Raw genomic sequence first — 23,699 nt, forward strand, 5'->3', positions numbered from 1 at the left:
GCAAGCTGGTAAAAAATTGACATTTTGGCACGCTGCACAAAAAAGGTTGCCGCCTTGCCGGCCTGTGGGGTAGCCTAATAATACCAGATAACCTACGCTCAATGTAGAGTAATCTCAAGCTTGTCAATACTCAATAATATGATACAGCTCACTGTGACAATAGTGTCACTACATCACAGAAATGTAATCTCCATCCATGTGCGCACTGCGTATAGTCTCGTCCTACATGTTTTAAATGACACGATGACTGATAAGGCAATCGCGAGTTCAAGGCCGGGATGTTGAGCAAAATTTCGGGAAAATGAATTTATTTGATAAAATATCCCAGTGACAATGGGCGTATAATTTTGACACCTGAAAAAACATCGATTCTCACTACTCAACTGGAATCATCAAATTTATACTCGTCATGTCCAGCCGTAGGCTACTCACGCTCGGCAATGATGGCCCTATGCATCAAAAAATGACATTGACCCGGTCCAGATACGTGGCGAGATAGCGTAGTGGCATGATCCACAGCTGCAACACCAATGGATTGCGGGCTCAAGTCCGACTCCGGAATTCCTTGCAAAGTGTTGGAGGTATATCTAGGCTACTCGCCATCCGATCCAGTAAGCGCAGTCTCACGAAGCCTGGAAGTGAGCCGAGCTGCAAGTCGGCAAATAAGGAATCGTAACGTAGAATATCGGCCTGGCGTAAATGGCCAATGACCTGACCATTACAGTCGAAAAACACCGTGAATACCGGAAACAACGTTGACCCGTTCGAGCTATTTCGTAATACGCACCACGGAAGGTCAACTTGATCACGTCTGCATAAACATTGGACAGATGGACACTGGACAGTGGACAGTGTACACGTACAGATTACTTGCTAGGGTACAAAGACATACGTGTCCGAGCCCTATAACCCAACAACAGTTAAAAATAAACTCCCCACTCGAAATTGGCACAGTTTACTGAACAAAGAAACGAAACCAAAGAAACGACATAATTGCAGATAGTGACGTAACAACAAAAACGAGCTTCGCGGGTACGTGGAGCAATGACACGATTCAGTTATTGGCACCGACACAGTGACCGTACAATTCGTATTTCGGAATAAACAACCACCAAACTAGCGCACGAGCAAGATTACACAATACTTTTACCGTTTTTAACGATGACACTCCAAATCATTCCCAATAATTCCAAATTATACCAATCGCGCCGTAACTGAAACTAGGGCATTTGCCAGCGACTTACCGAATCAAAATAGGTCACGCACAGCCCAAATACGCATGTAAATAAGTGAAAATGAATCATACATAATTACATCCGATACAGTGGCGTAGCCAGGGAGGAGAATGATACCATTTCCCAGATGTTTGAGTAGTGTGTTGCGACCGCAACGGCGCACCCCAGCAGAGGTGCAATTACGTCTAACTTTCAACTCGAGTACGACTATAAGTGTTGAATTCCAAGTAATTTTAGCCTTGGTGACGGAACATAACAACATGAGTATAATTAGTGGAACTAGACAACACCTACGTTACTGACCAACTACGTTACTACGGCGATCACTATATACGTCGCAATTGATCCGTGACGTCACGTCATTGTTTACATTAAAATCTCCCCGGCTACGTCCGTGCTTTCAAGGAATATCACACTCCACGACACGAAAGAAAACGCGCTGTTTACCAGCGACAACCACTGAGCAGTGAGCACGCATGTGCGCATTTACAACAGTCAACGACAGCCTACGGCCAACATCCTTCACATTTTGCGATTTTTGCTAACGCCTCGCATGTGGTACTTGTCGCTTTTCCCCAGCAGGTTAGCAGCGGCGCTCACGTCCCGGCACGGCCCGTGTTCGGCGTCGAAAAGCGTCCAGAGCCTTTCGAATTCGGCCAGGTAAGGTTGGACCACGTCCACGGAGTCGGTGGCGATGATGTTCTCGTAATTTCCTGCGGCGAACGCGAAAAAAAAGCGTGATAAATGTTCAACCGGACGCTGTAGACTTCTACCGCATTCCGTAGGCGTAGATAGGACGAAAAATTCGGTTAGAGGGAAAAATTTATTTTTATTTATATTCAATTTTTTGCTTGCCATAGCGACCGGGCGATGTATTTTATCTCATATATTTTCGACCATTGTGAAAGTTTTTATTAAAAATGCCAACACGAATTACAGGAGTTTCTATGAAGCGACAAATCAAGTGTGTAGAGCAGAATTCTTAAATTAGGGTCCGTAACTCCTTCGGGGGTCCGCAATTCCGCATTCTACCGTCCAAGGGGCCCATGAAAGATGAATGAACATCTTAGTCTTGAGGTCAAAACTCCAATGATTAAATCAATCTGCATTTACGGCCAATATGTGGATTGATCAATCCAGGGATTAGGAAATAGATGATCTCTGCCCACAAAAGTAGGGCTTAGGTAGTGATCAGCATATTTCGTATCTGGGATGAGAGCCTTCAGCGCAATGACTAGGAATTGTCCTGTTCTCGCTGCTCGGGCATTCTGGTGCATCATGCAGTCGTCACGCGCGACCCAGGCTGAATTTAGCTCAATGTGCAAGTGCATATTCCAAATTCCGTTCACCCTTTAACATGTTGATTGCATGTGTCACGATTTCCAATAGAGGACATAAAGTTTCACCAATAAACATATACATATGGTGTTAAAGGCCTCCCGATCTATACCTACCATGCATGCAGATTGCATAATACATATATACATTCAGTCATTGCCCGGATTTTTTTCTGCCGGGTGGATGGTTCTCCATATTATATTGATTAAAAGCCACCGTTGCTTTTTAACCATTGGTTATGCAGTGGAGTCTGTGATCCACTCTTCAGCAACCCTTTTAAATTGGTATCATAGTATTGTAATATGTGTGAATGCCGGTATACTTTAGCACGTAAATCGTATCAACTATTGATATTTGATATATCACAAGCAGTCGGTCTGTGTCGGGTGAATTTGGTTTCTAACATCAATTTCAATTCGGATTTTATTCTTGCTGTTTGATGTCACGGTGTGGATATCGCATGTCTCGTGACTTGCGTTTCACAAGAAAGACCAAACTGAAGCGCGTTTACAGGGTTAAATCGAGTCTATAAATATGCATTCAAGGCGATGTCAAAATTGCCAAAAATAAAATCAGAAGAATGCTAAAAATAAGCTAATGTACATAGCTGCATATGTAACATATGCCAAAAATAACCACGCCCGAGTATAGTCGTCATAATCGTTGAGCAATCATGCTTCGAAACAGTGCGAAATCCGACACAGTCAATCTTACCAATGACAGCCGCGTGGGTCCAGTTGAAAGATCCGGTGATGACAACGTTACCGTCGATAACCACGAATTTGTGGTGCATGAGGTAGGACGAACGATCGTGTCTGACAGCTATGCCTAGAAAAGGGAATTGATCGCGTAACATTGGAACGGAACCCGCGTCCGAGCGGGCTAAATAAGATCGTACATCGAAACAACAGTGAAACTATGCGGGTGATGGTTTTATGTGTCATCTGTGACAAATAGTGGTCGAAGTAGTTAGCGTTGCTACTCAAACAGAAGTAGAAGTAACGCCGTCATTTTCTACTTTACAAGTACAGATATAGCAATTTTCAAGACATATCAACTCTATTTCAAGTAAAATGGATGGTCTCAAAATAATTACATTTGGTCGAGGGGTTGCATGCTTTTAGCACTTATTCGTAGGTTGCTACTTCCTATCCTGGTTACTAGTGGAAAATGATTAACGACACTACAAATCAGGGTTGTATTGACTCGAGTCACGATATTTTGGTGACTCTACTTGACTCGAGTCAGTTTTTCAAATGCGTTAAATGACTCGACTCGAGTCAATTTGTGTATTGACTCGACGTGTACGTGTAAAACGGGCAAGACAGACATTTCATTGTATCTTCGAAGTAGTAAAGTCACCACATTATCTGTATTCCGTTCATCAGTCCTGATTAGGGCTGGGCACAATGATTCGAGTACTCGAATCTGAATCGAGTATTAATTTTAATGAATCGAGTCGAGTAGTAAAATACGATTTTTTCGAGTACTAAAATTATACGATCCTCTCAACTGAAAGTTAATTTACCAAAGAGAATTAAAATTTCGATGCTATTTTCCACTGAGGAAGCCTTGAAACCTTGATTGGCAGTGTCTCAGCATATACGAGACGGTTAAAAGGCCTTATATTCTTTGTGGTGATACAAAATATACATATTTGATCTTTGATATCTTAAATTATGTTATGACGTCATAATGAGTGATACTCGGATACTCGACTCGACTCGAAGCGTAATGCGTGACTCAGAATCGAATCACTCAGGTACTCGATTTTGCCCAGCCCTAGTCCTGATACATGGAAATAGGGCGAGAAACTGTTAGGACTGATGAAAATTACGATATCATGAATGCGAGCCATTCTATATCACTCGAGCATAGTTGAAAAAAGTGGGTGGAACCGGATTGAACTCAAAAATGAACAGTGAACACAATGACTAGGACTCGGACTTGAGTCACAACACTACAAATCGGACTCGACCCTCTAATCACTGACTTGGACTAGGACTTGACTTGGTGGTGAATTGAAAATGATTCGACTTGAGTCGCGTCCAAACTATAAAAGTGAGATTGACTTGTGACTCGGAACCTAGTGACTTGGTTACAACTCAGCTACAAATAGGTACAATTTTCGAAAATACATCTAAAGTTAACGTCACACAGGGACTATTGCGAGCGCTTCATATGACAATTTCACTCATCAAAGTAATGCAAACTCATTCAAAAACTATTTTCTACTTTTCAAAATCAAAAGTTTAAAAACGAAGTAATTTTGTCGGGAGAAATGTTCAAAACATAAAAACACTTGGACAAGTAGTGCAAATCGGCAAGACCTATAATTGAATACTACGGAAAAGTAGAAGTACTTCGTTACTGACTGGACCACGTTTGCCTGTTACGTATAGGTATGAATATGCCCACAAGCTAGTCGGATCACAGCGTCGAACCAGTACATGCTAGATATAAGTAAACCGCGCGATCAGCTTCGACAAGGAATTACACTAATTATTGTCACTTCGGCGATTGCAAGTTATCATCGGTAAATCGGATTTACGCACTCAGTGACTTGATGTCAGGATTTGTACCGACAGGCTTATGAACATAACAGGACCCGAATTTTAAAGCAATGTATCCATCATAAACTAAGACTAAGAGAGTCCTGCGAATTTTCAGCGCCCTCGTTGTGGCAGGCTTCCCGGATTTTTAACTAACCAATCCCTTATTAAGAGATATTTTAAAGCGATGCTATTAGTTCATTAAATTGCCAGTGAGCGACATCATGGGGCAGATGCCTACTTTTTTACATCGCCTAGGACAGGTGAGTGTCTGATTTCGAAGACTGCTCCAACTCATTTCGACACCTTCCCATCTTTCATTGTATCGCAGTCTTGTGGTGTATTGAAATGGTGAAATTTTTAGCAATAAATTGAATTGAATTGAAATTAAAAACATCAACTATTCGCAACTACTGTCCACGCAATACCGCGGATCCCAAGGGATACATACGATGAATCTGCGAGCGAAATTATCCGCATCTAAACTCGGGGTTCGCGTGAGAGTTTCACGCTGGAGCGCGTTCTTTCTCGCGCATCTTATTGTCAGCCGCAAACCGAAATCAGGTTAAAAATCAGAGTGGTTCGCGTTTTCATAAACGCAACTCGACTGTATTATATCAGCGCCGCAACTTGCAATGTCATCCTGACTTTTTCAGCTGCCCCAACAAGGAATTAGCATTCAATTCGATTCTGCACGCGACAGCATTCCGTCTTCCGCGAATTATCTGATTAAATTTACAACCATTTACGAAATTACGTAATCGATTCTGCAATTCTATAAAAATACGTTTCAACGATCCTATATTCAAAAACAACATTATTTTCAACAGGTCATGCTGAAGGTGCTCCCGAGTTTAACGACGAGCACATGTGATATACAAAATTCTAACTAGAATTTACAATCTACATCCATTTGGTACGGTTCAAAAAGGGGCGGAAGTTCGAACTCTTTAGAAACACAAACAAAACACGGGGGAGGTATTTCGGTTGAAAAACAGTAGTAATTGTCGAGCTAAAATCGGTCCAAAATTTGCCAAATTCATTCTAGTTTCGCATAAAACGACGTGGTTAGCGGGATCAATTAGAGAAATATATATATAATGCCGAACTACAACTATATCTCAAGTTCTAAATTAAACCATATCATCCGCGCAAATGGTGTCTCAAAAAGTCTAGAAGTGGGCCTTGTGACAAGTCGACAGAAACGGAACCAAAACGAAGAAAATCGGCCTGCTGTAAATGACCATTGTAGTCGACAAGCACCATGAATATCACAAACAAAAGCAACAACTATATCTAAAATTCTGTCCCTGCCTTATCGCGTCGAGAAAGCGAGAAAATGCAGAAATGCGGGCACGAAAGTTTGCAAAATCGTTGATAAACGAATACCTCAATGACACAGAGATAGATGCATTTGAGATTGTACCTTTCGTGACAACAATTTAGCTGAAGTTCGAATGCAGCGACTTTCTGAGGAAAATGACTGCTGACAAAATGTTTTTCACGCCTTCAACTTTAATTTGAGACCACGCGCAGTGCCGCTTTAACAGCCCAATCCTGCACCGTGAGTGTCTAACTCTTCCCTAAAAACCTACCGATCATAGCGTGATGGATCGAGAAGGTCAAGTGTAATTATAATCTACGAATATCACCTAAAGTATCGCGTCAATTGCCTTACGAAACCATTCTGATCGGACGACATCCCCGGGTTTAATAGGTCACGCGTCCGCCGATGAAATCGTCAACGAAAATGGGCTCTAAAATAGCTTTTGCGCGGTTGGTCCGAGACATCGCGGCTTGAAATATGAGGCCAAAAGTAGCTGGTTTCTCGCATTTCCGCGCATTACGTTTCGATTAAAATCCAATCAGCACCGAACGAGACGGCCTGCTGCACATGAAGTCGAAAAACTGTTATGGACTAGCGAATTCCGGCGGGAAGGTGACGTCATAATACGCACCGCGTCCATTAACTCAGCTCAGATACTCCGTTACATAATCCGCAAGGAAAGGTCGACGCTATTGAGATGTTCAGAAACGTGATACCGATACCCATTTTTCCTAAACGCTTCTATACTCGGAAAATGTGCGTGTCTGCCTAGTTTAAATGTATTCCGTGTCGCGAACGTCCGGATGCGACCTCACTATATTCGACTAATCAAGTTGATGGCCATCACGACAGCACGGTTGTTAATACTTCAGCCGAGTTCGGCGTTGGCTGAAGTCGGGACGCTAAACGTGCGTGTTTTTGGCACGCACTGAATCATTACCGTTTCGATTAGTTTTTCGCAGAGTATGTCGCTGTATACGAAGCGCAATGACAACGGATAACAGCAACGGATTTTACAATTCGATTCAATAGACACGACCTACGTGGCAGTCATCGATAGCTCAAGTGTTCTTGCGTTTTTTTTAAATAAGCCTGCCATACGCATGAAAGCTAGGGGCGCAAAACCTTTTGCCACAACAGCCAATCCGAGCCAACGAATATGGTAGGCTTCGAGCAAATCCAATTTGTGTGAAGTAGTATATTTATCTCGATAAAAGAGAATTGTCAGAAAGACTTTATAACAGTGTTCACCAAACTGTTCAAAGGTCTGCACCTCGTTCAAGACCAGTAACACTTGAAATCTAAGAAGACTTTTTAAACAAATTCGACAGTACAATTTTGCGACATTTAACAGTATAATAGAATCTAGCAAACAGCGGTGTCGCATTGCTATAGTCAACATCAAGTTGGACTGTGCCCAGCAGCAACATAAATAGAACCACGCATAACAGTTGTAACATCAAAAAGAAAGCAGCAAGTTCCTCATTAAATTATAGTTCCAATTGCTTGTTCACGTTTTCTTGCAAACTCTTGTTGTGGTAATACTTTAGGTTAGGGCGGAGATAATAAAGTTAGCTGATCCGGGAGAATGCTAATCATGTGATTGAAGACTGCTAATAGGGACGCATATTAGGCGGATATAATAAAGTTAGCTAATCCAGAACAATGCTAATCGTGAGATTAAATACTGCTAATCGCGACACGTAAAGTTGGGAAAGGTAACGCGCAATCGTTATAGTCGAGGTGTCCCGAGTTTTCAATCAAGTGGCGTTATCTGTTGCATCATAATGCGAAAACGCGCTTTAGGCTGCTTGTTGTCAATTTGTTGAATGAAACAGCAGCATGTTGATAACGATACTGCCATTGGGGTAGCTAGAATTGACATCATCGCGAAATGAAAATCGTGTCCAATTCGTACGGTACTGCTAAGAAACGGATTATAGAATATCGATATCGCCCTGCAACGGCGGGTACATAATTCGTTGATTGTTTCGCGAAGCCATTACCTTGGAGACAGACAATCGCCACGGTCATTATCGGAAATATTTGTGCGTATGAATGATACGCAGTGTACGCAGTTTTTATAGATAACTAGTTATAGTTTGTGCCAGTTTGTTAACTCGTCAACCGCCGCGATCAACCGGTTTCTTTAATCCTGGGTTGAAAAATCCTGACGAACGCGATCATCGACTTCATTGCTAATCCAACTTTATTATCTCCGCCCTTAGTTTTGGTTATGAGAGTTCACCAGTCCATAGGCTTAAGGTCGAGAAGTGAGAAACACTACTTCATAACACAATCATACTAGTAAATACCTGCAAATCCATGCCTTGCGAACACTCCAGAACGGGAATCAGTAATATCTCCGAGTAAACGGACTATTTTACAAAACTTTAGCACATATATTAGACAGGATTTACGGGTATAGTTAGCCACACTTTCCTACGCCAGTGTTGTAGTGTTTGTGGAATGTGGCATTCATCGTGTTTTTCGATTGCAATGGTCATTCACACCAGGCCGACATTCTTAATTACAATTCCGTATATGCCAGTTGATGCACCAGTGCACGGAAAAACCATTTATTCCTTCCGGAAATTACCGCCCCATTGGCAAAGCCCGTATCAGACAAAGTCTCGCGTGTTTTGATTTTACCCCGGCGACAACGCACCAAATAAACAACCCGTTTCACCACGCTTTCAGATCCCGCCGGCAGGAATTCTTACAAAACAAACACAACTTTCAGCGGCCGTTAATGATGACATAAACGATCGTTTAACTTCGCCTATCAGTCACGGCGCAGCCGCACGCATGCCGTTAGCCTCGGCGCTGCAATCCAATCCACAGGCGGAAAAACAAACGTTCCTTCATGTGAATGTTTACATAAACAGGCGTGAAAAAGTGATATGCTTGTCTCTGCCACCATAAACAAGCCACCCCGATGAGATATGTTATCCGCGGTCTTCAAACGGATATTAATCGCGATCGGTGTTGTCTAATGGCGATAAGGGCGCAATAAATCACGGGCGGTAACATCGAACCGACTGTCGGATGTCCGATAACATGAAGGTCCCGGAAAATACTAGAAAATTACGCAACAGACCGTTCGCAACATCTTAAATCCCCGTATGAATCAGATACACAGTTTCGGGAAGAGTGCTGAGCTAAATTGTCGCGTGCTGAAATATCGGGCAAGGGCAACCAATATCATTACCTAATTTGAACGCCACGGCACGCTACCCGAAACTGGCGAGCATACACAAGGCTTGGTTGCCCGACATTCGAGAGCATTCCACATTTCAGCATGTGACTTTACAACACCAAAACTAACCTTAACTCCGAAATCTAACCAAACCCTAAATCTAACCCTAACCATACCGTTATGCGTAGGTGTCGCGTATATATATGAATAAAATAGTAACCAGGCCACCATAAATACTATTTTATTCAAAGTCAAAATTTTCGACTGCAATGACTCAGCTTCCACTGGTTGGACTTGAGCCAAATTCGGTGAGCATCGTTTCTATAGACAACCTAACAATTTCATAGGGTGAACAGAAAATTTTGGAAATTTTAGTTATTTTTACATAATAAATAAAAAACTTTCTTCTCTTGTAGCAATGCGGTAAGAGACTACCTTGGTGCAGGTGTGGACAACGTAAGTGCGCGCGCGGGTCTCGAAATTGTAAAGTTAGTGTAGCAGGTATAGGCAGGGAGTGTTAGAAATTACAAAAAATGCATTCGTTCGAGGCTACGATCTACAGATCACCCATTCATACATTCGTTTACTTATATTTTCATCGATTCAAAACACTACAACATTGTGATAAAATGAAAAGATTGGAAGGTGTCGTAACGACTTGGAGCAGTCTTTCAATCGGACACCTACCTTTGCCCAGAGCACATAATTGCGACGCACGCACAGTCGCGCACTGAATGAAAAATAACAGGAGATAACACAAAAGGTCAGGCGATGAAAATGAAGTGATGTGAGACGGTATAGGCAAAGTCGATATGCCATATAACGGCCCGTAAATCTCGGTGCGGTTTTCACGTATTTCGTGTCGATTAGAATCCAACCATCTCCTAGGGACACTGCCTATTTAATCTTCGAAGGAAATCCAATAATGCGGTAAATTCGAACGACAGGGCGATGGGATACATGCGATTTGGTCAAATTGATTCTTGTGCAATATGCATGACGATTCTACTCGCAAACTGCTTTCGAAAATATTCGCTGCGAGTCAAATCCAGTCCTGGATCGGTTCGCTATCACGTCCCAATTCGAAGACTATACTCCGATCCAAGTCATAGGTTTATTAACCCGTATTTTTTAAACCCAATACGCCTCAAACTTTCTATTACGCGACACTGTAGCGCCGAATAACGGGCGGGCTTCGCGAATCGTGCAAAAGTAAATGCAATCACCTTCCTTCATGAAAGAGAGAATTTTCGACCCGCTCATGTTCATGTACTCCGTGTCCGCTATCACGCGGACTTTGGCGCCGAGCCTGTGCTTGATCGAGATCGCCTCGGCGAGTTCCTGGAATGCAAGTTGAAGAAGTGAATGCGAGCAGTGAGAAATAGTGATACGCAAAAGTGGTCGGTAACGAAGTACTTATCCAGAGTACTCAAGCTGGTTTTTCTTACTTGGACTGCTCATTTTTTTAAAAGCGTAAAGTAGTTTTCGGGTAGGTTAGCATCACTTTCACGGATATAATTGTCATAAGAAGCCCGTGAAATAGAAAGAATCAAGAACATAATAAAACCATGCTCACTTTTGGACAAGTGCTACAGTCATATGACGCCTACTTCAATGATATAATGGTATTTACAGTTTACATCATTGGGGAATATGGCGGAGATCTATTTTTATACGAAGAGAGAGTACTGAGGATAAAATGGCTCGAGGATGTGTTTTCAATCCAAGCGAAATCGCCCTCCACCTTCATTTACAGTGACACTATGCTACGGTCTACTGCAGAAGAAATTAGTGGCGTTCTTTGCTAATATTAGATTGCACCAAATCTATTGAAAATCACACAAGCAACATCGACAGGCATGGTTTTAACCGCTGATGGAAGCCTAACTCTGATCCAGATGATAACTCTAATCTAGATGAAGTAAGTAATATACTGTATACCTGACATGTGAGACTGAACATGCAAAGGTCGATTGATTTTCTAGCGTTCAGCACACATCTAATAAGCTGTATGAAGGACGAATTTTCATCGTGAGAATGCAGGCAGGATTTCCGAGTGCATCCCTAGAGAAAAACATGCTTTGCAGAATCACGTATCTGACATAAGACTCGAATGCAGAAAAACTCCATTGGATTTGTGTGGAGGTGCCCGCAGAGTATAGTGCCTGTTGATAACTATAGAGTTAGCTATAGTTAAACTGCTCCCTCAATATTATGAGAAATTGTACAGCGAAGCTTGAACTAGGGTTGTATGTTGTACAATCGAACAATGGACACCCGTTTTGTAATTCCCTCGGTTCAGCTGTTAAATCGACGGATTGCCTAAAATTCGTTGCACCCCAAATTTATCTGAAATCCAACTCGAATAAACCGAGCTAGGCCAAATTGAAATTGCACCATTTTTGGAAATAATAGTATTTACGATGGCAAATTCTCACGCCTTCAAATTTAATTTAAGATTTTAACGCCACAACATATTTAGAGCGCAGTGCCACGGTTAAACTACATTTGCGTCCTCCAGCGCCGCAAGCCATATTCCCGCGTTCACGATAATTCGTAAGCGATTTTCGAGAGTCTTCATAATCGGAGCGGGACTTCGGACATTGTGTTACATTGTGAGAATCTACAATTGTACAATGTACAATGTACATTGTACAATGTACATGCACGTGAGTTGGCTTTCTTGCCAATAATTCTTTGCAGTGCAATACGCCGTGGTAATCAGCAAACAATTGCCGCGACGCGAGCAACGCATTGCCACGTCAGAACAATTGTGATAGCGTACGAGACTAATTAGACCCGTGCTTTCGCGGATAGTATTTGTGAGCACTGAGAATCTGTTTCGTTTCAATTCTTGTCTGCTTAATACTCCCGAATTGTCGCCCAATTTGTAATGCATAGCGCATTGTGGATTATGTGAATTCAGCAAGATTTGGGGAATCGTGATGCAATACCAGATTATCAATGGCACAATAATCCAAGAAACTTGATCGCAGCTGGACTGGTAACGAGCGCGCACCATTATCGAAGTTCGCACCAACGAGAATTTGTTAGAAAGCGGATTTCTATTGATAAGGTTGGGGCAGGCGCTCAATTTTGCTCTTGCTGTGGTTACACCTGAATAACCATAACCACACCGTTTCGCGACAAAATCGGACTGCATACCTCGATGATAATGCGGTGCGGACATTAACTAATCACAGCAGTGGTTCAACGCTATTGATCTGTGGATAATACCAAAGGCTCGTAATCAATGTAAATGCCTTGTCCTACGACTATGACATCACCGATCCGGAGTGATTCTGGCGTCACAAGACTCCGCATACCTACACAATATGAATATTCGGAGCCTACGTAACACTTATGTACGGTAGTATCGGATTACATACCGGTATAGAATTTTAATGCATTGTACACACAGTGTGGTGTCCACTGTCCAGTGTCCAGCATCATCCAGCGATTCATCAATAAAACCGATATAACACTTTTAAGTAGGCCTATTACGGTAGACATACCTGGGCAGTGAGCAAGTAATTGAAGCACGGAACTTGCTTGTCAGGAAAGAAAAGCACTTTACAGAAATAGCTTTTCGACCCATTACTTCCGTCGAGCGCCTTTTTCTCTTCTTTTTTGTTCTTGTATATTCGGTAAAGTACTCGGCATGTTCCAACTGATAGGACAGCCAAAACGGTAGCATAGCAGCAATTCTTGGCAATGCATGATATCTGCATCTTGTGGCCGAGAAGTATCGTTGAAATAAAAGGTGCTTCCCCTAAATGCATTGGCGCATGCAATCTGACAAATACACAATCAAATCATGGAGCTTCAATATTTGTAAGAGGGAAAACTTTGTTCATTAGTTCGTGGTTTTAAGTTAAGTAACATGGTTAGGCTCATATAAGACTTGGATCAACTTCAAAAGTGTTAAACTTCTTTTGTTTGGGAATGACACGTTTATGTTATAGTGACACCAAGGATAAAAATGGACGATTCTCACCGCTTTAGCGTCCCTTATGGAGAAATGGCGGTCGTAATTTTACCTGCATGACGCTACCATTGTGTGCAGATATATTGGCGTTGTTTTTCCTTTATGGCGACTCGTTACTGCGAATGCATGAGTTGTTGGTTATTGCAACAATACTGATGCGTGATTTTATGTCATTGCTAGCGAAATCCAGACCCTACTTCTTCATCATAGCTGTTTGAGGAGCCTTGACCTGGGACTGTATTTTTGCTCTGAACTGCTGCTAACATTGTCTTCTGATGTCACTAGTAACGGGAACTAGTTAGTATTTACACAGTAATCTAGAGTATGGAGCTTGTATTTTCTGAGTTGTTGACGGCTCTACCGGAGTTCTGTTTTGCCGATGTAGACAGGATTGCCAGTGAGTCGAGGGGTAGTGGAAATAACAAAGACAAAAGTTATAAATTATTCGCTGAATCTTACATAAGAGATTTTAGAGGTTTGTAGTAATTTTTACTAGCAGAGGTCCTTGATAGATGTATTCAAGCACTCAAATTATAGGCTCCGAACTGACTTTGAGAATTAGACGTAGTGACTTTGCAAGTATCATCAGTGATGAGGGGTACCGGTCGGAATCCCGGTACTTTAAGCGTGATATATTTGGTGTGCCAAGACAGTTCCTAGCGTCACACCGGTGTTCTGTGAGTGGTCTCTTTGGTGTGCATGAGATACCATTTCCATATTGGGTGATGAGTTTGAGGATGTCAGTATCAGCAGTGTTGAGCGATAGTACTTTGCAGGCGGTCTGATGTGTAGTTTTATAATTCTAAATACAATAATTTTTATTAGAATATTTATTGAATTATATGTTTTCAGCATGCCATGACACAGCAATGTTCTACGTGCAGGCGAAGAGCTACCATACTATGTCCAGAAACAGCCCTCTTCACAGCTTGAAATTGACCATCAATCGAGAACCAGGTCAAAAAATTTTGAATAGTTCTTGTACAAGTGTACATGTCCTGCTGATGAAGGATGTTGCAACCATATTTTTGCGTTACTTTATCAAGTTGTTCATTTTTCAACCCTCAAATGCCCTAAGGTCCCAAAAACGAAGAGCTGCACATCACAACCACAGTCATGGCACAGGCCTCGTCAGGATGGGTTTATTTTTCCACCAATCCAAGAAGTAGTGTTAAAAATCCCATTTCTCAGTCTGCTTCCGCAATCCACAGCACATTGCATAAAGCATGTGACGTATAAGCCCGTGGCAAGATTTTTCTGTGTCAAATTTTTCTCCCTACTTTCCCCAACTTCTCACCATTTTGCCAAACCCTTCTATTGATGTCCCCCTTGCCCTTCCAGATTTGGTAATGTTCCCAAAGGTAGCATCCTCTCATACCAACAACCTCCATCAGCCATTGATATTTCAGAATATTTCCTGAGTTACCAATACCCAATTTGCACGATAATTTCGACCTTCCTCTCCCTTCTCTCAAGCAAGAAATTCTGCACCTATCGCTTAAAGTCACGCCTTTTGATGCTAACATGTTCGAGAAGGATACTAAACCGCAAAGTGCCTCAGACTTGTGGCACCGCCTCCGGAAATTTAGACTAACGGCGTCCAACTTTGGACGCATATGCAAAAGACGAGGTGATCATTACAAACTATCCAGTGACCTTCTTAAGTCAAAGCATGTCATGACAAGTGCAATGACAAGTAATTAAAATACATTGTTACAGCGATCTGGATTAGATTTGGCTGCTAGTGCTTATTCAAACGCCTGAGCTCCACCAGCGATGAGCAGTATAGACAGCAGACATTCGATGTCGAATCATAGTTCCATCAGCGCGCACTCAAAGGTGGTGTGGATACTCGGAAAAGTGACCTGCGTCATGAGGTAGCCAACTTTGTTATTGTCGATTGTCTGCTGTATTGATTCAATGCAAATACCTGCATTCGTCTATGTTGATTTTAACGGTGTTTGGCACCGAAATGGGTGACAACATTTGGTATGGTATATCTTGGCGAAGTCATCAAACACTGTGAAAGTTTCAAGATTGTCATTCAATGATTTGGGTATTAACTGGGTAATCCAAATCGCAATGAACAGGATCCGGATTTTGGATTATAACCGGACATGAATTCGGCAAGTTTTTCCGAAACAGGATTGGATTCGGATTCATATTTTTGCCAACTGTCGGATCCAGATCAGGACATGATTCTAAATTTCTAGTGCATGTAAGTGACTTTCTGTTTATTTGTGTATGAACTGAGATCAGGACCGTAACTGCCGCACCCAACACACCTCACTCAGCGTGAGCAGAGAGAGGATAAAAATTGATTGCAATATATATGCAATTTCCGATGATATTGACCGATTCAATATGAATTATATAAATTTTTCGCTTTCGCTCGTCTAGGCGATACAAGTTCGCTCGCTATACGGACACCCAAAGTAGATGATAAGTCACGGCAAAAAGCGTATAGCCTGAGGGGGATCTGGGGGGGGCGCGAAGCGTCCAGAAGTTAGGTTTATCACCCTATTGGGGGACCCAAGACCAACGTTTTTGGGGGGCGGACGAAATGCTGTTAGGGTCCTGGAAACAGGCATTGCAGCGTTGCACATTACCTCTCCACGGCACACCAATACTGGTGCAGTTTCGGCCAACATGCGAGTTCGCGAAGTGTGTTACCATATAAAACCTTGGCCGAAAATTACATCCGCATGTTGGCCGAAACCATCAAAATAGCCTATTGCCAATTTCCATAGGCGCGGAATATTCCTGCCCTTGCTATCTGAAGTCACCACCCCCTCAGCTCTACCAGTAAATTTGATCACGTGAACTGGGAGACGATGAAAAATTATTAGCAATGTATGCAATTACCAATATTATGGACACAGTACAATTCTTAGTGAAAAATATTCGGGTTTATTTTGACATGAATATATACTATTTAATGGTATTCTGCATATGATACAAACATATCACGGGAAACTATCATTAGTCAAAAAATGTATTTATACCCTCACATAAAATTCAATTTCAGCTATACATGCAAATAAGTAAAAATATAAACATCGAAATAATAAATTTTAATAAATTAGGTACGACAGAAAGGATAGATACGTAATAATCATATGGAAAATATTTTATATAAATATCTCTCTTAAATTTTGATATCAAGCGCTTTTTGAGTCAGTAGAATTCAATGATGAAAAACTCTTTGTGGTTTTATTGCACTGCAGATTCTTCGGATCCTAGAATCCAATGTGCTTTTTCTTTTGACATCTGTAAAGTAAAGAATTTAAGCTTGAAACGCAGATCAAAATGACATGAAAGAACAATTTCAATAATATCGGCACGCACATCAGCAAGATCTTACCAAAACGGAGTATGGCGGAATTGTATGCCAAAATTTATATTGGAAACGTTGGATGCATCGAGATTGTGAAATATTGGTTAAAATATAAGGGTTCTTGGAATTAAAGTTCATTATTGAACGGGAATGATCAGAGGCTGGCTGTCGCTCCATTCACAAATATACTATACTGGCATTCTAATTATTATGGCATAATGAATGAAAAGAATTTAAATCTATGTTCAATTGTTATACATTTAGGCTGACTAGTGCACACAGATATATCCGCATTACTTACGTGCATGCTGTTATTATTTGCTTCTTAAAAGGGGGTTCCGCAAGTGGTCTAAATTCGATGGTCTTGTTGATTGCCACCCCTTCATATAGATTGTTGATCATTTCACGTCTATTCACCGGATCCCAACAGTTTTTCGGACATTTTAACACGATCGAGAATTCTCTGGGACGCATGTTGTTATCGGCAACATTTCTGTTGAAGATTTTACCATGTTGGTATAATGACTATACAATCAGCTGAATGTTTTATCTATATCCTTACTTTGTGTTGTAAGATTGGTATGACGCGAAGCCGTCCGTTACGTTTCTTGGCTTGTCCAAATGATATTTGTACTCCTCTGGATTACACTTGATCCTATATAACGAGTCACGTGTTTGTATACAGCAGGCATATAACAATATCAGGACAATTATGTGCTATCTTTGCGATCGCGCATCTCGCGCCACATACGGCGTTAAAAGCGTAAAAGCGTAAAAGCGTAAAAAGCCTACACAATCATAATGGGTGCAGAAATGTGGTCAAAGTCAAATATGTGTTTAGACCAGGGGTGTCAATCTCAAATTGCGTCTCGGGCCGGATTAAAGCCTTCAAATCGCCCGCGGGCCGGACCAGTCAAATGATTCCCGAATGGTACCTCGTGTTCTTGCTTTTCACTTGAATACTTTATTATCAAGCATATAGGTTTAGGTAAGACACAGATCTTGGCGTTTCTATTCTAGCAAGCCGCAGCATGTTTATTCGCGAACAATGGAATTGGCAGAATGCGAGGATTGTCCGGTTGAATACAGTTAAGAGCCGATTTAACAGTGGCGCTGACGATAAAGTTGGCATATTTCCATGTAATTTTTGCCGTCGTCGTAATCTGCCGTTAGCCCAGCGCATGCAATGTGAGGAATACAAGATATTTCTAACTCTAAACGCGGACGTATGTATTTGGATTATTATTGAATCGCAAGTCGGCTGTCTCTTCATAAGTCCGGGGGCCTATTGGTTGGGAAGTGACACAGCAGTGCGGACATAGATATTCTGAATTATATATTTCTATAACTAATATATTTCTATGTAAATTGCATATAAAGGTTCCGCATTGGCGTCCATTTTTCCGTAAAAATATGAACTTAGTGTAGGGTTACCATATTTTTATGACATCAATTCCGGACGCTCTTTAGCGCCCACTAGCGGATTTCAAAATGAATTATGGGTACATTACTTATCAATATGACGTCACATTAGCACAGCTTTGTCCATCGACTAGAGGTGGTCACGATCAGGTTCAGGAATATGCGGTTGTGTGTTGTAAGTTGTACCAGGGCCGAAGTCACATTTTTTCAGCCACCTACCGTCCCAATGAACACTGATCGTGGGCCCACCGTAGGGTGATCAATGTAACTTCTGGGGGCTTACTATATGCATCTGGTTTCTACATGCATCTGGTCGTTAAATGATTTGAACGAAATATGTCAATAATATTGGTTCTTCCATATATTACTATATCATTTTGATTCTCTCTCTGCCCACGTGATCAAAGTCAGCGGCCGAGCTGATGGAGGATAATGACTTCGAAAATGCAAGGAGCGTAATTGTACAATACATCGTTAATTCATGCTCAAGTCACACGGATAAGATTATTTTTCAGCCTAATGACGGTGCGCACTGCACCACTGAGCTATATGAACAACGCACATCCGGTGTTTTCCAACCTTTTATTTTTACGACTCCATTTCCAATTTGAAAATGTTCCGTGACCCAGCTGAAAATCTGATGAGCACATCTGCCCAGACTTACTCACGGCCTATTTTGGAAGCTACTTACGTCCAACATCTTCGCGAACTCCAGAATACAGACAAACTACCCCCAGGTTTAGAAACTCTATTTTTGAAGAAAGCATCCAAATGGCCTAAACCAACTCTATGAATATACCGTTAGCTTATAATTGCGATTACAATTAGAATTATTTTTGTAAATGAATGTTATTTTTATTTATTTATTTTTGGTCGCAGTTTTTGCGAGGGTTGTAGTCCCCATATTAAAACCAATAGCCTATATGTGATACAAAATCGCGCGCAGCGCGAAGAAAAGTTTTATGTAGCATAAATCTGCCCAAAAATAATATTGTTTGTGTTGATTTACGAAAACATTATGAGCTTACTTCAAGCCTTCAAAATTCCGGACATTTTGGCATATTTTAGAAATTCCTCCCGGACGCAGTTTTAACAGTGAAATTCCGGACATGTCCGGGAAATTCCGGACGTATGGCAACCCTAACTTAGTGTGCACTTTCTGTCTTCTCGAATTTGATAAAGTGAAACCACAACGCCGCAGTCGGGTAGTTATAACGTGGCCTATGAATGTGCTCGACATTTGCTGTTTTGAGAGAATATTTATTGAAAGAACAAATGTGCTGGATATTATAGAATTTATCAATGTACTCAGAATTGCTTCGCGGGCCGTATGTTTGACACCCCTGGTTTAGACCTACCCGAAGGATGTCAGAGAACTGAATTTATAATTACAATTTACTATCTTGGTAAGGCACGAAAGGACACCTTCTCCCTTGTGGCTGTCAGTGTGTATGAAAACTTACCTGTGCCGGCTGTCAAATGCTCTTGCTGGATACTGTAGTCTTGGATATTGGCTTATACTTCTACTGACACACAATATCCACCTGCAAAATAGTATGAACATCGTTTCATTGCAGTGCATGTTAAGTGGTCAAAGATTGGCATCTTTCGCTATGTATAGGCGACCTCTCACCGAAGTGAAAATGCATGGACTTGCCTCGATCTGGTGGTAATAAAAGGTGTTGCAGCAGATGTTTCGTAGAGCGCCCATAGAATCAATGCAGTTATTGAACTCTGGAAATAACAAAATATACAGATTACAATTACAATAGACAATATCATACAGATTGAGGTGTTTTCACTGAAAATTTGAAAATTAACTATACGTATTCGTTTGCACTATATATATAGTTTGGTGTGCCCGCTATATTAGAATGTACAGTATAGTTAAATGCCTACTTACCAGCATCGTGTTACCAATTTTCATATTGATGTGTTGCTATATCACGGTACAATTTATGTATATCGATATATGCAATTTATGCTTTTACTTTTTCCGCAGTCCCGTATACTTGGGTGGTCTGAACCTTACGATACGGATTCGGCCTTTATATACCGACCGAAGGTGGACTGTTCGATATGTTTTTGCTGTGAGACTGTGTGTAAACTCTTAAAGCAACCATGTGGCAAACGATGGATATAATTTCGTTTACGGCATTTGCAAAATGATTTGCTCCACTATAGACCGCCGTTAGTGTGCAAGGCAATCCGGTTTCTCTCGTTTTATAACAGTTAATGGTATCGGCGTCATAGTTCCGAATGTGGTCATTGAGAAATTTCGGGAGATCAACAAGGAATGTGCATAACTGCATTTACCCGGCTCACTCGACATCGCGCCTGAAGGATATCGATTTCTGACGTCTGTTTGCTTTATGTTTTACTGTGGCTGGTCATTTACGAGGCATTTAGGGTCCTATACTTGTGCCTTGCAGAAGGAACGTCTATACATAGCAAGGTTAGACAGTTCATCGAAATGCCAAGCCGCTCTTTCGCAACTAAAACTCCATAAACACGGAGTTCACATTTGTGAAACATATGGCATTTGACATGCAAAAGGTTTGTGAAGTTGCTTCGACGCATCCACCATCCTGCAAGCATGTTAGAATTAAATTCAACTTGGGGTGCATGCGAGCGTGCATATGCTACGAGTGCAGTTTTAAATCACTCCATCATACCATATTTTAGAATCGAGAAAGGAGGACCCTATACCAAATCATAAAAGTTAGCTGATTGAAACGGAAAATTTACTGAGAATTTTGGTGAGTTGACTAAAAAAGGTCGTCACTTCTACTGGACTCCCGATCGACTCATTTTTACTTTAAATCTGTGTTGTTGACTAAAGAAAGGTCATCCGGGGCTTACGACTGACCCGCTTGAACGTCCGTATTACCTATTTCACGTCATTTATACCGATTTTCAGTTGAGCCTGTCCATTAGCTGCAAAACCTGTAATGGTGGACGAATTGCCAAAAGGAGAGCGTATGGTAGCGCTACCTTATATACGGGACTGCCAATTGAATTAACAATGCATAACTACGGGTCTTACACAGTAAACGAAAACTGAGTATTCTACCTATTTCCACCATAGCATCGGGTGCAAAGTGCAAACTGGGTATAAAATTCCATTTTCACACCCTCTATAGTACTATAGTATACTTAGTGATTATGTGTCAAATACATCAATTCCTATGGACATATATCCCAGTGATGGAATATTTTCTGTATCTCTGCTTGTACGTGTACCGGATTTTGGGTGGAAATACTCACTTCTTACGCTGAGAGTGTTCAGTTCGGTCGAGGGTGCATAGCACTCTACTATAGTCCACGTCATGTCTACCTATTCCGGCCGCAGTCAATGTTCGCATTAATACGACGCAGGTAAAGATAAAATATAATCCAAGATGAAGGTTTATCACCATACGAAAATTACATTTCACCGCCGCTCCCCTACAGCTCAGGGCCGGGTATAAACTGTGCAGTACGCACGCTTATAGTCCAGATTGTCCGTCGCAATAGTTCGCTTTCGGACAGCATGGTAAAGGACAGTCGCAGTACGGATTCACAGAGATCAAGGGTTGTGAATTTTCCGCGACAGATGCCGACCGCGAGTAAAACATGCTGCTTCGATCGATATATGCTGGAGAGTTGTAAAATAGGACTAAGAAAACTATTATTTGCCTGGTGGTGTATGCACTGGTTGCCCATAAAGCATGTCGTCAACAGTGGATTAAATAGCTCAATAAAGTAATAAACTGTGGGTCGAGTTCATGTGGTCAGAACATGACGCGAATGTAATTACGGCGTGAAAATATCCCAGCCTTCCATCGACATCTCAACAGAGTTTCGTGTACGGTTGTGACTTGAAATGGGGCAATTATAAATCGACCCATAACCTATTTACAGTCAATTTAAAAGAAGATTATACCATGATGATTTCGTGTAACTAACTTCTCTCAGCTATTTTAGATTTTGGAACTTCATACAGAAAATGTGCGAAAATAGTATTTCAGTAGGGGAAGGATTGTAACCAATATGCAGATCGGGATCAAGAGTCATAATAAGAATAGGACAATATAGTAGGCTATAGTTAAATCACCATAAATACCAATAACGCGAAATATTAACTTCATGTTGTTAATTTATTCGCTAAAAGCTTTTCGACTGACTCCGATCAGCAGCGAACAGCAGTAATCAAATTCGAAATGTAAGAACAAACAAATATTAGACAGGCATGATACGGTAGTAACGATACAAAGCAAAAGTTTACTAGTACATATTCGGTTATAATATAAATAACCGAGGACAACAACACAGAACAGAACATCAATGAAATATTCCAAGAGTGTAGAAGCGCTCCTTCTGGCGACAGGGAACCGACTTTCGCAGCTTCATGGTCGTAGGACATTCAAATGAAAAAGAGAATGGCCAGTGGCCACGAGCAACTATAGAGAACTGACTGACATTGTAATGATTAACACATTCTGGATGGGATAAAAGATGCTGTCCAATAGCCGAATTACAAGCAGTGACTTGATGATAATCACGCAGTATCTCAACAGACTGCGATGATGGAGTTGGAGAAACATCATTATAGTTATTCTAGTTTGCTATGGACTGGACGTGGACATGCTGACTTTTCCTTTGCTGCAAGCGCTGAGACGTGCGACCTACATACCGACTATCACATCGGCACGTGTATTCATAGATTATGTTGCTTTGATTTGTCGCAGGTACCACATCCTTTTGCGTAGCCGGCATCATAGATTTCGTCGTGAAAATTATCCGAGGTTCTACTTGTGAAAAACAATGACTCACTGACGATTTAATTCGTTTGTCAGTCCGGTTGGACACTTTCTCACTTTTCCTATCCAAGGAAGATGCAAATAAACAGGACATTTGCTAGGTCCGAATGGTTCAGCTTCTTCGAAATGTTTTGAGTTTACGATGGTCATTTGGTCATGGTCATTTTAATGATATGATCGGCATAACCATGTGACAGAATTGAGTTTGACACTATGCTGTAAATTATCAGAGCCTTGTGCACCTGAGTTTTTATCAAATTAACTTGACGTTTTTCTGGACTAAAAGAATTCCACGAGATATATTGCCTACTCAATGTAGGCTTGCTTGGTGTTTCGCGTTAATCCCAGAAACAAATTAGAGGACGTTTTCACGTAGCATCCGCCCCGTCATTTCTGTTACATCACAAATACGTCGTATATTATTATAGGAATTGGACCGTTCTCAAATGCGTTCTGATAGCGTCCATAACAATTCATCACCAATTCCAATCTGACCGAG

At 41.4% G+C, this 23,699-nt stretch overlaps 2 protein-coding genes and 1 pseudogene across 3 annotated transcripts; 1 reads left to right on the top strand and 2 right to left on the bottom strand.

Annotated features, from left to right (window-relative positions):
* Nucleotides 1-939: 939 nt before the first annotated feature.
* Nucleotides 940-13,422, bottom strand: LOC145452467 (mitochondrial cardiolipin hydrolase-like). 2 transcript variants are annotated; one of them, XM_080330649.1, is made up of 5 exons: nucleotides 13,167-13,421; nucleotides 11,593-11,715; nucleotides 10,878-10,992; nucleotides 3,288-3,401; nucleotides 940-1,948 (listed from the first exon to the last, which is right to left on the bottom strand). In XM_080330649.1, the coding sequence occupies exons 1-5, from the start codon at nucleotides 13,380-13,382 to the stop codon at nucleotides 1,758-1,760; spliced, it is 759 nt and encodes a 252-aa protein (XP_080186775.1). In that variant the 5' UTR covers nucleotides 13,383-13,421; the 3' UTR covers nucleotides 940-1,757. The 2 variants fall into 2 exon arrangements, with proteins under 2 accessions (XP_080186775.1, XP_080186776.1); XM_080330650.1 differs by lacking the exon at nucleotides 11,593-11,715 and having other exon boundaries at nucleotides 13,167-13,422.
* A 260-nt stretch (nucleotides 13,423-13,682) lies between these two features.
* On the top strand, nucleotides 13,683-15,852 carry LOC145452674 (uncharacterized; annotated as a pseudogene).
* A 95-nt stretch (nucleotides 15,853-15,947) lies between these two features.
* Nucleotides 15,948-20,459, bottom strand: LOC145452530 (uncharacterized). The gene is made up of 5 exons (XM_080330701.1): nucleotides 20,302-20,459; nucleotides 19,862-20,132; nucleotides 17,539-17,631; nucleotides 17,278-17,469; nucleotides 15,948-16,909 (listed from the first exon to the last, which is right to left on the bottom strand). The coding sequence occupies exons 2-5, from the start codon at nucleotides 19,978-19,980 to the stop codon at nucleotides 16,879-16,881; spliced, it is 435 nt and encodes a 144-aa protein (XP_080186827.1). The 5' UTR covers nucleotides 19,981-20,132; nucleotides 20,302-20,459; the 3' UTR covers nucleotides 15,948-16,878.
* Nucleotides 20,460-23,699: the final 3,240 nt, after the last annotated feature.

This window comes from Botryllus schlosseri, chromosome 12 (assembly GCF_051294905.1).
Source record: "Botryllus schlosseri isolate E-star chromosome 12, Bs_hap1, whole genome shotgun sequence".
Lineage (NCBI taxonomy): Eukaryota > Metazoa > Chordata > Ascidiacea > Stolidobranchia > Styelidae > Botryllus > Botryllus schlosseri.